The sequence below is a fragment of the Apus apus genome, chromosome 28 (genome assembly GCF_020740795.1).
Source record: "Apus apus isolate bApuApu2 chromosome 28, bApuApu2.pri.cur, whole genome shotgun sequence".
NCBI classification, from domain to species: Eukaryota; Metazoa; Chordata; class Aves; order Apodiformes; family Apodidae; genus Apus; species Apus apus.
Genome location: NC_067309.1, coordinates 1,080,506 through 1,095,563, shown reverse-complemented (window position 1 = coordinate 1,095,563; position 15,058 = coordinate 1,080,506). Strand labels below are relative to the sequence as shown.

Here is a 15,058-nt window from a genome sequence, read left to right as displayed (position 1 = left end):
AATGAGGATCCAGTTTGGGAAGGAGGAGCTTGTATTGCTCTGGTGGGCTTGGAGGGGGCTTGGAGGGGCTTGGAGGGGGGTTGGAGGGGGTTTGGAGGGGGGTTGGGGGGGTTTGGAGGGGGTTTGGAGGGGCTTGGAGGGGGTTTGGGGGGGTCTGGGGGGGTTTGGAGGGGGTTGGGGGGGTTTGGAGGGGGTTTGGAGGGGCTTGGAGGGGGTTTGGGGGGGGTTTGGAGGGGCTTGGAGGGGGTTTGGAGGGGCTTGGAGGGGGTTTGGGGGGGTTTGGAGGGGCTTGGAGGAGCTTGGAGGGGGTTTGGGGGGGTTTGGGAGGGTTTGGGGGGGTTTGGAGGGGCTTGGAGGGGGTTTGGGGGGGCCCATCCCAAACTCTGCACAACCAAACCCACCCCAGGCAGATGGGACAGAAACGGTGCATTTTTGAGGGTTGTTTTTTGGAGCTCTGGAACTTGGGGCCTGAGCCACCAACCCGCAAGATGTTTCATGTCGTGATTCCCAGAATAAATTCTCCCCCACCAGGGCCCTGAAACCACCGAGCTGTGTCAAGCAGCTCTGGGCCAGGAAGACACGTCCTGGCTGGGCGAGATGTTTCCAGCCACGTCAAGAACCAGGACCTGGTGGAGGATCCCAGAGCTCAGGAGGTGGGGAAGGGCACCCCCTGCCTCCCTTTGCTGTCCTGGTTTTACTCCACAACGATTATTTCCATCCAATCTGGGCTTTTCAGCCCTTTCTTCAGCTCTTTCCCCTTTCATTCCTGGTTGAGGAAGAAAACCAACAACGACCTTTCCACGAGAAGCTGCTGCCAGGCCAGTTCAGCTCCAGCTTGGGCTGGTCCAGGAGAAGACCTGAGCCCTCCCAGCCACCTCCAAACTGCAAATTCCCCTCCTGGGAGGTGCCAGGACCCCCTTCCACAACCTCTCTGCCAAGCTCCCGGGGGCTGCACCTCACCAGCTCTCCAGAAATCACGTCTCCAAAAGCTCTTCCTGGATCCTCCTCCTCAACCCGGACGATTTTCAGCCTCCTCGTTCAACGTTGGAACCATCTTGAACCGTTTTACTCCCTTGGTCGGTCTCCAAACTGAAAGATGTCCTAAAAATAACCATTCCCAGCCCCCCCCCTGCCTCAGACCATGGCTGCTTCCCAGCCCCCCCCCTCTGCTCTGCTTCCCTCATCCCAACACTCCAGCAGCTCCATCAGGGACTTTTCCATCCCACGGCTCATTTGTCCCCAACACCCTCCCCTGCCAAGTGGCTCGTGAGAAGCACCAAGCAGGACCACAAATTCCCTTGGGGAGAACATCAGCCTGGCAGGGCTGAAAATGACAACCAGGAGGAGCTGGGCTGGTGTCCACGTCTCCCGTGTCCATCCCAGATGGTGTTTGGAGGCAAGGAGATGCTTCTGGGGGTGCTCGTTCCAGCACAGAGGTCTCCTGCAGGGGTTCCTCCTTGCTGTGCTCCCCTTGGGCAGGTTTGTCCCGTCCTCTCCACCCTCTTCCAGCCCCAGAACCACACGGGATTGGGGCTGGATGCAACTGTGCAGTTGGCCCTGAAGAAGCTGCCAGACCAAAAGCCACCAGAAGGTCCCTTCTTCTAACCTACCCTGGCCACCCCGACCACGCCTGTCACCTCCAAGGTACCAACCACTGCAACTTTCTACCCACCACATCCCTCACCCTCCAGCTCCTGGCTCCTCCAGCAGCTCGACCCCAACCCTGGTGTCCAAACCCAGCCCACCAGCCCATGGTGGCAACCAGCTCCATCCTGCTCCCACCAGGACGTCGCAGTCCTTGACATGGAATTTGGGGGATTTTTCTTCTCTTTTTTTTTTTTCTTGTTAATGATTGTTTTTTAACGAGCAGCTGCCAGGAAACAAAGAGCAAAGATGTTCTGAGTTGGCTCCCCTCCCTGGTGTGGGGACAGGGCGACCAAGCTTGGCTGAGGTTCTCCTTCCCTGGCTGGAGAGGCTGGTGAGAATGTCCCTTCCTCCTCACCCTGCTCCTGGGTTCCCCTGCTCAGCACCCAGAGGGCCAGGCAGTGGGTGCTGCTTGGGCCAAGGGGCAGGATGAGGTCCATGTGGCACCACGAAGATGCATTGGTGGGACATCCCTGAGGGATCAAGGTCCATGTGGCACCACGAAGATGCATTGGTGGGACATCCCTGAGGGATCAGGGTCCATGTGGCACCACGAAGATGCATTAGTGGGACATCCCTGAGGGCTCAGGGTTCATGTGGCACCACAAAGATGCATTGGTGGGACATCCCTGAGGGATCAAGGTCCATGTGGCACCACGAAGATGCATTGGTGGGACATCCCTGAGGGATCAAGGTCCATGTGGCACCACGAAGATGCATTGGTGGGACATCCCTGGGGGATCAGGTCCATGTGGCACCACGAAGATGCATTGGTGGGACATCCCTGGGGAATCAGGGTCCATGTGGCACCACGAAGATGCATTGGTGGGACATCCCTGAGGGCTCAGGGTCCATGTGGCACCACGAAGATGCATTGGTGGGGCATCCCTGGGGGATCAGGGTCCATGTGGCACCACGAAGATGCATTGGTGGGACATCCCTGAGGGCTCAGGGTCCAGGCAGTCTCCATGGGGAGGGTTTGACCCTCTTGTCTCCACACCCGGTCCCTCCTAGCACCACAATCCCAGCCCAGCCACACTCAGGACCACCCAGAACCACCTGAAGGTTGCCTGAGGACCTCCTTGCCCTCCCTTCCAAGTTCTGCCCCATGACTTGGAGCTGCTGGACACCCCAGCACCCAGCGAGAGGACACAGAGCCCAGAGCCACAGACACAGAGCCAAGACCCACGCACCCAACACCCCGAGGACAGTGTCACCCTGGCCAGCAGGTGCCAAACACCCTTCTCCACCCAGACCCACCTGGGAAGGTGCAGGTTCAGCAGCTCCAGGGAGGTGGATCTGAGGAGGCCTCCAGGCTCAGCCCCGGGAGCCTTTGAGGCGCCGCTTCCGTCCTGCCCACATCTTGAGGCCAGATTGTGAAAATGCAAAAAACCTGGTGGGGTTTTGTTTTTTGTTCCTCTTTTGTTCCTTTGGAACGTCCTCCAAACCCCCCTCGGGCAGGAAGGTGGGATCAGGGCCACCAACCCAAGGCAAGACAAGACCCTTTCAGGGTCTCCCTTTCTTCTGTTGGAGACCTACCTGCACGACAGGGCTTGCAGGAGGAGCTGGGCTTCAAGGTGGGCTCCTTCCAGCCACCAAAGGTCCTCTGCAGACCCCAGCAGGAGGGTAAAATCCAGCAGGTGCTGCTGAAGCTCTGGAGAGTTTCTTGAGCAGCCAAGTGGTGGGATCCCTGCTCCCAGGAGGTGGATGGGAAAGCCTGGTCCAGGCTGAGAACAGGGCTGGGGTCACTAAGACTTTGGGGGCCTGAAGGTAGAGAAGGGTTCTCGTGGTGAGATGATGGACTCGGGTCCACCTGGGGGGGGGGTGGCTCTGGCCCCTCAGAGCCCCACGGGACCTGTGCTCCCCTCGGGTCCCAGCACCAGAGGGACAAGAACATCATTTGGGCTCAGCTGCTGCCTTGGAGCAGGGTCTGGCAACCTTCCCCCAGGACAGGAGAAGGCTTCTCCCCTCCCGAGTGGGGTTGCAAAGCCCTGAAGATGCCGCTGAGGAACATGATCCAGCCCAAGACTCAACACGAGTCGAGCTACGGTTGGGACTTGATGATCCTCAAGATCTTTCCCAACCAAGAAGGATCCTGCAGTTCCGCCCCAAACTCCCGCAGACCCCCCCCCCACCCAGCAAGGAAATGGGGGGGGTGGGTCTTGACCCCCTTATCGTGACACCAAGGACACCTTCACCAGCACGTCCCGGTGCTGCGGGTGTCCCGGGAATTCGGATCCTGCTCCTGGATCCTGCTCCTGGATCCTGGATCCTGCTCCTGGATCCTGCTCCTGGATCCTGGATCATCCCCCCCCCCCCGGGTACCAGCCCTGGCCGCTGCTGCCCCCCCGCGGCCACCGCCCGCACTGCAGCCCCCAGCCCCAGCCTGCCCAGAGCAGCTTCTGCCAGAAGACCCCCCAGAAAAAGAACCCCCCAGAAGAAGACCTCCAGGAGAACCCCAGAAAAAGACCCCCCAGAAGAACAATCCCCAGAAGAACTCCAGAAAAAGACCCCCCAGAAAAAGACCCCTCAGAAAAAGAACCCCCAGAAAAAGAACCCCCAGAAAAAGAACCCCCAGAAAAAGACCCCCCAGAAAAAGACCCCCCAGAAAAAGAACCTCCAGAAAAAGATCTCCAGAAAAAGACCTTCAGAAAAAGACCTCCAGAAAAAGACCCCCCAGAAGAACCCCAGAAAAAGACCCCCCCGAAAAAGACCCCCCAGAAGAACCCCAGAAAAAGACCTCCCAGAAGAACCCCCAGAAAAAGACCCCCAGAAAAAGACCCCCCAGAAAAACCCCATAAAAAGACCCCCCAAAAGAATTCCCAGAAAAAGACCCCCCAAAAGAAGAACCCCCAGAAGAACCCCAGAAAAAGACCCCCCAGAAAAAGACCCCCCAGAAAAAGAACCCCCAGAAAAAGACCTCCAGAAGAACCCCAGAAAAAGACCCCCCAGAAGAACCCCAGAAAAAGACCCCCCAGAAGAACCCCCAGAAGAACCCCAGAAAAAGAACCCCCAGGAAAAGAACCCCCAGGAAAAGACCCCCAGAAAAAGACCCCCCAGAAAAACCCCATAAAAAGACCCCCCAAAAGAATTCCCAGAAAAAGACCCCCCAAAAGAAGAACCTCCAGAAGAACCCCAGAAAAAGACCCCCCAGAAAAAGAACCCCCAGAAAAAGACCTCCAGAAGAACCCCAGAAAAAGACCCCCCAGAAGAACCCCCGAAAGACTCCCCAAAAGAACCCCCAGAAGAACCCCAGAAAAAGACTCCTCAGAAAAAGAACCCCAGAAAAAAAAACCCAGAGAAAGACCCCCCAGAGAAAGACCCTCCAGAAAAAGACCCCCCAGAAAAAGACCCCCTCCAGAAGAAGAACCCCAGAAAAAGACCCCCCAGAAAAAAAAACAAACCAGAAAAAGACCCCCCCCCCAAGAGATGCTGCTCCAGGTCCCTCCAGGCCAGTTGTGAGGACGCAGCTGAGCCCAGCAAACTCGTGGCACTTGTAGCCAAGTGTCCTGGTTTGAGCCACTTCTCCTTTAACTGGTTAATTTTCCCTTCACTGAGCTCACTTGGAAGCAGTAGCAGAGCGTCCCAGGCAGGCACGGTACCCAAACCAACCAGCTAGTTAAAAGAAAACTTCCTGAAGGAAAAAGAAATCAGCAAAAGTGGCTTCACATCCTGCCTGAAACCACCTCCCCCATCTCTCACACCAACTCTTCTTCCCCCTGGGGGTTCCACCTCACCCCGAAAAAAAACAACCCCCCCAAAAGATTTGGTTCCTGCCCCAGGAGGAGAAATGTTGGCAGCAGGGCAGGGAGAGGGACAGGAGCTCCCAGCTGGACAGGGAGAAGCAGACAAGGGGTTGGTGAGGAAAAAAAACAACCACGAGTGTATTTCTGCTCCTCACGAAGTTCAAGGGGGGGGTTTTAGGACAAGGAGCCACTGGGACACACACACAGGTGAAGCCCCCATCCCACCAGCAGCACCACAGCTCCCAGCAAGTGTGCAAACCAAGCAACCAAGGTCAAAAATATATTCTCATTCTATTTACAGACATCATTTTTAAAAAAAAAAAAAAGCCCAGGTGAGAGCAGGGGTTTGAGTTTCAAACACACCTGAAGGGGAAGAAACCAGGGGTTGGAATCAGTGAAGGGACTTGGGGGTAAATTTTACAGTCCAGTTTTAAAAAATCTCCAGGGAAAAGTGAAGGGACTTTTGGGACAGGAAAGGAGCTCCTGAGGTGCCAGTGGTGCCCAGACTGGAGGGAAGGGACTTTTGGGACAGGAAAGGAGCTCCTGAGGTGCCAGTGGTGCCCAGACTGGAGGGAAGGGACTTTTGGGACAGGAAAGGAGCTCCTGAGGTGCCAGTGGTGCCCAGACTGGAGGGAAAGGACTTTTGGGACAGGAAAGGAGCTCCTGATGAGGTGCCAGTGGTGCCCAGACTGGAGGGAAGGGACTTTTGGGACAGGAAAGGAGCTCCTGATGAGGTGCCAGTGGTGCCCAGACTGGAGGGAAAGGACTTTTGGGACAGGAAAGGAGCTCCTGAGGTGCCAGTGGTGCCCAGACTGGAGGGAAGGGACTTTTGGGACAGGAAAGGAGCTCCTGATGAGGTGCCAGTGGTGCCCAGACTGGAGGGAAAGGACTTTTGGGACAGGAAAGGAGCTCCTGAGGTGCCAGTGGTGCCCAGACTGGAGGGAAGGGACTTTTGGGACAGGAAAGGAGCTCCTGATGAGGTGCCAGTGGTGCCCAGACTGGAGGGATCCATCCTCTGGTGACACAAGAGGGACAACCTGTTGTCCCAGCACAGCTCCTGCCTCAGCCAGAGGGAATTTCTGCACCCCAAGGATCCTCCAACCCCATCAGCAGAGCTGGGCTGGCAGCAGCTGTGTGGGCAGGGCTGGGGACACAGAAGGTGACACACAGAAGGTGACATTTGGCTTCTTGGAACCAGGGAGGTCAAACCCACTTGTCAACTGCCCAGGTTGGGGCAGGGGAGCCAGGTGAGCTCCTCCAGCCCTGCCTGCCAAGCTGGCACAGCCCAACGTCAGCAGGAAAGGGGATTTCAGTATTTAAAAGCCTGAGGATTAATCCCTTAAGTGCATTTCAGGGCTTAGTGATCCCCTCTGGAGAACCTGGCTTGACCCCAAGATGTTCCTCCACCTGATGAAGTCACTTGAGGATCCTCCTACCCAAGAAACCCAGGAATTATGTCAACAAGTGTCATCAAACAGCTCCAAAATCCTCCCCCCCCCAGCTCCAGCTGCCTGGACTTCTCATTTTCCAAAGCAACAGGAGGATGGAGCCTCCCAGTGGGATTCCAACACCAGCCAGAGGACTCCATGGGGACAAGGTGAGAGGAAGGACAGTCCAGGGAGTCCCCAGCAGACAGTGGCACAAAACCAGGCTGGGAGTTGTGTGTGGCAGGAGAGAAAGCTGGGCTGACAGCAAAGCACCTGGGACCTTCCCCTCACACCCATCCTTGGTGACAAAACCCCGTGTGGGGCCCTTGCCCACCCTCAGGTTGCCAAGAAGGGTCTTCAGGGAAAGCTCCAGAAGCTCCTGGAGAAGTGGCAGGACAAGTGGCTCAGGCAGATGCCTTCAAACTCCTTCCTGGTTCCATGGCTCTGCAGGGGAAGGGGCTTCTCCTGCCTCTCCTCACCTCCCCCGGGAGGGATTCCTGGAAGTTGCCATTCCCAGTTTGCAGCAGCCAGACATGGATGGTGCCCAAAACCTTCCCCTGCTCTGAAGGCCACAAATTCAGCAAGGAAAGATGTAAACACCTGAAGGTTTGGAGCTTCTCAGGGTGGCTCCTGGCAGGGTCCAAATCACAGGATTAGGGAGGTCACCAAACCCACCGAAATGCAGGGGGAAGCTTCACAGCCACCAGAGGGGAGACCCCCACTCCTGCTTCTCCAGGGCTTCAGGTGGGTGAAGGATCTGCCCAGCCCACCTGCCACCCAAGCACCTGACCCTCCTGGCCACAGATCTGAGCCTTGAACGTGGTATGAAGTTCCTTTTTTCAAAATGCTCCTGGGTAGCAGCCAGAATGGGCCTCGAGGTGACTTTAGAGCTGCTCTGCTGCTGGCCTGTCCCTTGGAGCTTGGCCAAGTCCACAGGAGAGAGCTCTCTGGGTGGACAATGTGTGGGAAGAAAACACTGGGAGCTGTGGGACACTGGCTGGGAGGTATGAAGGGACTTGGTGCCCCAAGGAAAGGCTCATCCCCCCCTTTCTCTTGGAGGAGGAGAGCAGAGCAAGGGGAGCAGCATTTGACACCTCCCCCTGCTGCACCCACCTGAAGCTGCTGATGCACCCCCAAGGACCAGATGTTGGGGTGCTGCAGCCATCAGGGATGAACCTACAGCTCCTGGAAGGCCCAGCACCTCCTCCCCATCTTGAAAGCTCCCTCAGCCTTGGGGTAACACCAAGAGTGGGTATCAAGGATGAACCTACAGCTCCTGGAAGGCCCAGCACCTCCTCCCCATCTTGAAAGCTCCCTCAGCCTTGGGGCAACACCAAGAGTGGGTATCAGGGATGAACCTACAGCTCCTGGAAGGCCCAGCACCTCCTCCCCATCTTGAAAGCTCCCTCAGCCTTGGGGTAACACCAAGAGTGGGTATCAGGGAAGAACCTACAGCTCCTGGAAGGCCCAGCACCTCCTCCCCATCTTGAAAGCTCCCTCAGCCTTGGGGTAACACCAAGAGTGGGTATCAGGGAAGAACCTACAGCTCCTGGAAGGCCCAGCACCTCCTCCCCATCTTGAAAGCTCCCTCAGCCTTGGGGCAACACCAAGAGTGGGTATCAGGGATGAACCTACAGCTCCTGGAAGGCCCAGCACCTCCTCCCCATCTTGAAAGCTCCCTCAGCCTTGGGGGCAACACCAAGAGTGGGTCTGGCCCTGCAGGGTGTGAGCACATGGGGTGTCCCACCAGCCAGAGGGACCCCCGAGGAAGGGAGAGACTTAGGTGGGCATCACCAGCCAGACTTGACATGTTGATTAAAAGCAATCAGGAAAAAAAACAACCCCTACTGCAGACAGACAAACCAAGCAGCACTGGGTGGGTTCTCTCTCTTGTCCATCTGTTGGGTGGAACATGTCCTTGGTTTGGGGGGGGCAGCTCAGACATCCAGAACATCCAGGGAGGAGGGAAGTCCAAGGGGTTAGAAGTCACTGAGGATGCTGATGTCTGCAAACTCGTTGCGGTACCGGTGGGAGTAGAGGCTGAGCAGGAAAGCCCACTTCAGGGAGATGAAACTCCAGACACAGGACAGGTAGTAGCTCCTGGGGTCAGTCAGGGCTGGGAGAGAAGAGGAGACAGTCAAAAAAAATCCCCAAAAACCCACTTCAGAGAATCATGGGATGGTTTGGGTTGGAAGGACCTTAAGAGATCATCCCATTGTCCCTCACGACTCCGAGAAAGGAGACAATGAAAACTATTTGCATTTCTTGTTACATTTGTGTCCCTGATGATGGGGCAGGAGGGTTTTCATGCCCTCCAACAAGGCTGAAGCACTTCAATCTCCCTGGAGGTGTGTGGGGGGGGGATTTTGGCCACGCAGAGGACTTTATGACCCCAAAACAGCTTGTTCACCAGCTGGAGTGCAACCACCACCACAGGACTCCTGGTGGCTCCCAGCCCAAACACAACAACAAACCCGGGCAACTTCTGCCAAACAAACAACCCCCAAACTCTCCTTCTTTGGTCAAGGGCCAAGGAAATAGGGGGAGGAATGAGATGAGGCCTCCTTGGACAATGTGGAGTATTTTCCAGCAAGGCAGCTTTCACTGCTGACTGGACTCAGGGGGTGTTTTCACCCTGCTGGTTGGTGTTTGGATTTCAGGGCCCTCAGGCACCTGCTTTATGGGTGTTGATGTGACAATGTTGGAGAGCACCCCCTTTGTTTGGTCAGAGAAAGAAGGGAATTCCAGGCCCTCCAGGAAACAATGCTGGGATCCATGGGCTGTCAGGAGCAGGTCTCTGGAGGCAGCTCAAATATCAGCAGATGCCCCAAGGAGGGGAACACATCAGGCAGGAGGATTCATAGAATCATGGGATGGTTTGGCTTGGAAGTTGCTCCAAGCCCCATCCAACCTGCCCTTGGACACCCCCAGGGATGGAGCAGCACCTTAAAGATCATCTAGTGGAGCATCTGGGTGGGCTTGAAGGTCCCTTCCAACCCAAACCATCCCATGAGCTAAAGAGCATCTAGATCCCACCCCCTGCATGGGCAGGGACACCTCCCACCAGCCCAGGCTGCTCCAAGCCCCATCCAACCTGCCCTTCAACACCCCCAGGGATGGGGCAGCCACAGCTGCCCTGGCCCAGGCTCTCCCCACCCTCCCAGCCAACAAGTTCCTCCTCATCTCCAACCTCCATCTCCCCACTGCCAGTTCCAAGCCCTTCCCCCTCGGCCCATCCCTCCTGCCCTTGGCCCAAGTCCCTCCCCAGCTTTCCTGGAGCCCCTCAAGGTACTGGCCCAGGGTCTCCCCACCTTCAGAGTGAGGAATTTCCTCCTCATATCCAACCTCAAACTCCCCAATTCCAGTTACTTACCCGACTTACATCCCTGTGCCATCAAGATAAGGCAGCAGACAAATGAAATGCCATGGCAATTCCTGCAGCCCCTCTCCAAAAGTCTCTTTCCACCCCCAGAAGAGATGGCAAGAACATCCCCAGGTCCACCCCCAGCATCTCCTGTTCCTTCACATCCAAACCCAGTAATCCCAGCCCCACCAGGGACTGCTGCAGCAGGTAACTGGGAGGAAGGTACTTACACTGGTGTTCAGTGATGGCCAGAACGAGGAAGGAGCAGAATCCCACCACGGAGAGGATTGAGAAGAGGATCCCAATGGAGAGGAAGAACCTCAGCCCTTTCAACCAGGTCCTCCAGTAATCCTGCACATACATCACGTGTGTGATCAGGGCCCAGAGGGCCAGGACACCTGCTGGACCAGACACCAAGGGCAGTCAGAACCTGCAGCACACCAGGAAGGTGCCTCATCCACCTACATCTCATTAAACCCCCCTCCAAAAACCACCAGGGAATGAGACTTCATGGCCACAGCCCTACCAGAGGGAGAGGAAGCTTCTCCCACCCACTCAGCCCCCTGTCTTGCCAACAGGCTGGCACTGAAAGCTCTTCACTCCTTGAAGAAGTTCCCCCAAAAAACTCCTTTCATTTCCCATCCGGATCAGACCCATCCCCTGCAGACCCAGAGCAGCTTCAGTTCATTCTCCACACAGCCCTCAGGACATGGCAAGTCAAGGATTAGAACCATGGAATGGTTTGGGTTGGAGGGACCTTAAAGACCATCTAGATCCCACCTCCTGCATGGGCAGGGACACCTCCCACCAGCCCAGGCTGCTCCAAGCCCCATCCAACCTGCCCTTCAACACCCCCAGGGATGGGGCAGCCACAGCTTCCCCGGGTTTAGGTGACAAGTCCACAACTGAGTTTCAACTCCCTTGTCAAAGGGGAGGAAAACAGGATGAGGGGGAAAAAAAACAACCCACAAAGGGCTGAAAGGATCCAAATACCAGCTGTAAACAGCTTCTGATATAGGGGAAAAAACCAACACGTCCTCCCCTGATCTTGGGCAAAGAACCTGCCACCTTTTGATCACACTTTAGAAGATCAGGGGAGACACTTGGCAGGAGAGCTGCTCCTTCCCAGCCTTCAACCCTGCCCATGTTTTTCTACCTGTCATTCCCAAACTCCACCATCCCAGCTCCAAGCAGCACCAGGCAGAGCAGGCTCTGGGAGTTTCAGAGTGGGACTCCATCTCCTGGAGCTTCTCACTCCACCTGGAGCTGAAGCCACTTGTCACACTTAGACCCCTGGACTCGTTTTTTTGGCACAAGCCTCAGCGGCTCTTCTGAAATGTGACCCCTCCAGAGGTGCAGCTGGAGAGGCTTGTGTTCCTCCTTCCCAGATTTTATTTGAAGGGCAGCAGGGGAAGAAATGATAATAATATAATAATAACACCCCCACCAACCCGATGACAGAGCTGCCAAAATACCAGGCTGCTTTCTCTGGGCCCTGCAAGAACACAGACCTCCCTCTGCGGCTGCTTCTCAACATCAAAGGAAGGGAAAACCAGCCTTGCCCACAACAAGATCAACATTTGGATGCTAAGGACAACCAGGAGTCCTGCCAGGGCTCCTCTGGATACACTCATTGCACACAAAGCTCCCCAAGGCTCACAGGGATGTGTTCCAGCCAGGAAGAAAACAACTGCAGCGAAACCCAGAGAGGAGCAGAGCCCAGAGTCACTGCTGGGTTTGTGTTCCTGCTCCTGAGCAGCTCTGGGCTCATTTCGAGCAGGTTTTCATTGAATTAGGGGATGGTTTGGGGTGGTGGGACATTCAAAATCATCCAGTTCCACCACCTGCATGGGCAGGGACACCTCCCACCAGCCCAGGTTGCTCCAAGCCCCATCCAACCTGCCCTTGGACACCCCCAGGGATGGGGCAGCCACAACGTCTCTGTCCAGCTTGTCCCAGGGTCTCACCACCCTCACACTAACCTATTTCCTCCTGATGTCCAACCTCCATCTCCCCTTTTCCAGCTTAAAACCATTCCCCCTCATCCTTTTTCCCACCCCCACTGGCCACATGGGCACGGGATGTTCTGCAGGTGCCCTCAAAGTGATGCTGAACACCCACAAACTCAGATCCAGGAGAGACAGGAGGACCTTGGAAAAGGGTTTTTGCCTCTTCAGTGTCTTGGGATGGAGCAAAGAAGATTAAAACAAGGAGAGAGTTGGGGGGGGGGGAAAGGGCAACTTTCAGAAAACCAAACCACCCCATAAAAGTCAAAGCAAAAGCACTTGGGGTGCAGAAAACCCCCCAGGGTGAAGTGCTGATCTCCAGGGCAGATGGAGCTTGTGGGCTTCTTATCCCAAGAAAAGCAGGACCAGTCCAGCCCCTCATCTGGTGGGACCTGCTGCACCCACACAGTTTCCAGGCACATTCCCTGGCTCCAGGCTGTCAGGATTTTCATTCCAAGACTCTCACCACGTCAGACACTGCTTTTCCATGACTGATTCCACCACAAGCCACCACCACACTCGTCTGCTGGAGATGACAGAGGACATTTTGAGTGCAGGACACCCCAATTCCATTGGCAACACTTCCCAAAAAAAAAAAAAGCCCTGCCATGGGACTGGGTGGCAAAGCCCCTCGTTCAGCTTGTTAACAACCCCTTCTTTCACTTCGTATTACCTTGAAGCTTCTGCTCCAGGAAGTTCAAACCTCATTTCTTAAAAAGGACATTTAAAAAAGAGGGGGGGAAACTGTGGGTTTATTTCACTCAGCAACAACAACAAAAAAGCAACCAAAAAAGCTGCTTCTTTCGGATGACTCGGCACAATTTAGCTGAACTGCTGAGTCAACCTGTTGGGTGTTTCCAGGCCAAAACTGCTGCTCTGGGAAGTCTCCTTGGGGTGAGCAGAGGCAGCACATGAGCTGCCACTTGATTGTCACCCCCCTGCCCCTTGCCAGCCCTGACCCTGCACCCAACCCCAGCCCCCAAATCCCTGACCCAGCACGGGGAGGGAAGCTGCTCCAGGCTCACGAGGGGTGCTGAGTTCATTCCTCACCCATGACTAAGCAAAAAAAGAAAAAAGCCTCCTGACAACTTCTCCAGGCCCTCAAGTTTGGCCACAGGGTCACGAAACCCGGGGGGGGGGGGGGGGGGGATCCTCTTACAGCAGCTCAGCCAACACCACATTCCTACCCACACACAACACAGGGGGGAAGAGACTCCCTCCAGCTCCAGGTTTCCCTCCTCTCAACACTCAGAGCCTCTGCTGAGCATTCCCAGCTTGGATTTTCTTCCCTCCCCCCTCCCACAAATGGTAAAGAGTCCAACAAATGCCACCAGCTCACAGCACCATCTGAAAACCATCAAAAGCCATGGGCAGTTGGCAATCTGGGACTGGGAGGAGAAATGGGAATGGGATTTGCTCCTCCTGAGCTTGTGGGATCAGCCCCAAATGGGCACCCAAACCCCATCCGTGGCCCTCAGAACGGGGGAGCAGTCAGAGAAGAAAGGAAAAACTCATCCAGATGTTGCCAAAACAAACATGAATTCAAGGGGCATCCCCAGGAGGATGGCAGGTCAGGCTGGAATAAACAGAATCATGGAATGGTTTGGGTTGAGGGACCTTAAGACCATCTAGATCCCACCCCCTGCATGGGCAGGGACACCTCCCACCAGCCCAGGCTGCTCCAAGCCCCATCCAACCTGCCCTTCAACACCCCCAGGGATGGGGCAGCCACAGCTGCCCTGGCCCAGGCTCTCCCCACCCTCCCAGCCAACAAGTTCCTCCTCATCTCCAACCTCCATCTCCCCACTGCCAGTTTCAAGCCCTTCCCCCTCATCCCATCCCTCCTGCCCTTGGCCCAAGCCCCTCCCCAGCTTTCCTGGAGCCCCTTCAGCCACTGGAAGCTGCTCCAAGGTCTCCCTGGAGCCTTCTCCTCTCCAGGCTGGACACCCCAACTCTCCCAAGCTGTCTCCAAAGCTTCTCCAGCCCTTGGATCATCTCCGTGGCCTCCTCTGGCCTCTCTCCAACAGCTCCGTGTCCTCCTTGCATTGGGGAGCCCAGAACTGGTCCCAGTTCTCTAAACCAAGTGCTGCTCCCACAATCCAGGGATTTCCAACATCCAGCAATGGGAAAGTCACCTCTAAATCCAAACCTAATTATCCCAAGTACACAAAGCTCCAGGAAAAAGGAAATTGGGCAAACAAACAGCCCCGAGTGCATCTGGAACAACAGGGACAGAGGGAGGGGTTTTTGTTTGTTTATAAAGAGAGAAGTTAACAGGTATTTTGACAAGACAAATTCATATTTAAAATACAAACCCATCCAGCACCCTTGGCACGAGTTTAAATGAATTTGAAAAGGCAAGTTCAAAAGGAGGCACCGAGAACCAGTAAATATTTTGAGAAGCCCTTTGGGAAGCTTGGCATCCTCCAGCTGGAGTGCAGCAAAACTCTTCCCTTTCTCCAAACATCAAAACCAACCACCGGGACAAACAAAAGGTCTCCTCAAACCCTCTGCTCATCACTGACCCTTTCTTTGGGCCCAGCAAAACAAGTGGCATTGTTGACAGGGACCAAGAGCCCCAGCTGTGTGTGTGTGTGTGTGTCCTCACCCTGAGGCCACACGTGTGCAGGACACTCTGTCAAGCCCCAAGAGGCATCAGACCCCAGGAAAAACAAACAACAAATGTGCAAGAAAGGCCCAAAAACCCACACACCCCTCCCCAGGCAACCACATCCTCACTGGGGCTACTCTGCAAAAAAGCCCTCTTAGCCCAACCTGTCCCAGCTCCACACACACCTCAACAGTGGCAGACAAAGATGATGGCAAAAAAAAAACCCACCCCAGCAACCCCACTAATAAAAATTAAAAACA

At 55.5% G+C, this 15,058-nt stretch overlaps 2 protein-coding genes and 2 long non-coding RNA genes across 5 annotated transcripts; 2 read left to right on the top strand and 2 right to left on the bottom strand.

Moving 5' to 3' along the window:
* Positions 1 to 362: 362 nt before the first annotated feature.
* LOC127395040 (uncharacterized) lies at positions 363 to 3,739 on the bottom strand. The gene is made up of 4 exons (XR_007891714.1): positions 3,184 to 3,739; positions 2,905 to 3,037; positions 1,685 to 1,870; positions 363 to 1,089 (listed from the first exon to the last, which is right to left on the bottom strand). It is a non-coding gene; the product is annotated as an uncharacterized LOC127395040 (long non-coding RNA).
* Positions 3,740 to 3,790: 51 nt separating this feature from the next.
* LOC127395011 (uncharacterized) lies at positions 3,791 to 4,717 on the top strand. The gene has a single exon (XM_051641386.1). It carries the CDS (start codon positions 3,791 to 3,793, stop codon positions 4,715 to 4,717), a length of 927 nt encoding a protein of 308 aa, XP_051497346.1.
* A 1,083-nt stretch (positions 4,718 to 5,800) lies between these two features.
* Positions 5,801 to 6,454, top strand: LOC127395039 (uncharacterized). Of its 2 annotated transcripts, XR_007891712.1 has the most exons (4): positions 5,934 to 5,998; positions 6,062 to 6,124; positions 6,185 to 6,307; positions 6,371 to 6,454. It is a non-coding gene; the product is annotated as an uncharacterized LOC127395039 (long non-coding RNA). The 2 variants fall into 2 exon arrangements; XR_007891713.1 differs by lacking the exon at positions 5,934 to 5,998 and adding an exon at positions 5,801 to 5,878 and having other exon boundaries at positions 6,062 to 6,247; positions 6,308 to 6,397.
* Positions 6,455 to 8,601: 2,147 nt separating this feature from the next.
* SLC48A1 (solute carrier family 48 member 1) lies at positions 8,602 to 10,582 on the bottom strand. Its single transcript, XM_051641443.1, has 2 exons — positions 10,412 to 10,582; positions 8,602 to 8,933 (listed from the first exon to the last, which is right to left on the bottom strand). The coding sequence occupies exons 1-2, from the start codon at positions 10,542 to 10,544 to the stop codon at positions 8,797 to 8,799; spliced, it is 270 nt and encodes an 89-aa protein (XP_051497403.1). The 5' UTR covers positions 10,545 to 10,582; the 3' UTR covers positions 8,602 to 8,796.
* Between the last annotated feature and the right edge of the window lie 4,476 nt (positions 10,583 to 15,058).

Coding starts and splice junctions, on each gene's coding strand:
- LOC127395011 (XM_051641386.1), top strand. CDS start 3,791: ATGGGGGGGGTGGGTCTTGACCCCCTTATCGTGACACCAAGGACACCT.
- SLC48A1 (XM_051641443.1), bottom strand. CDS start 10,544: ATGTATGTGCAGGATTACTGGAGGACCTGGTTGAAAGGGCTGAGGTTC. Junction 8,934..10,411: donor GGCCATCACTGAACACCAGT/GTAAGTACCTTC, acceptor CTTCTCTCCCAG/CCCTGACTGACCCCAGGAGC.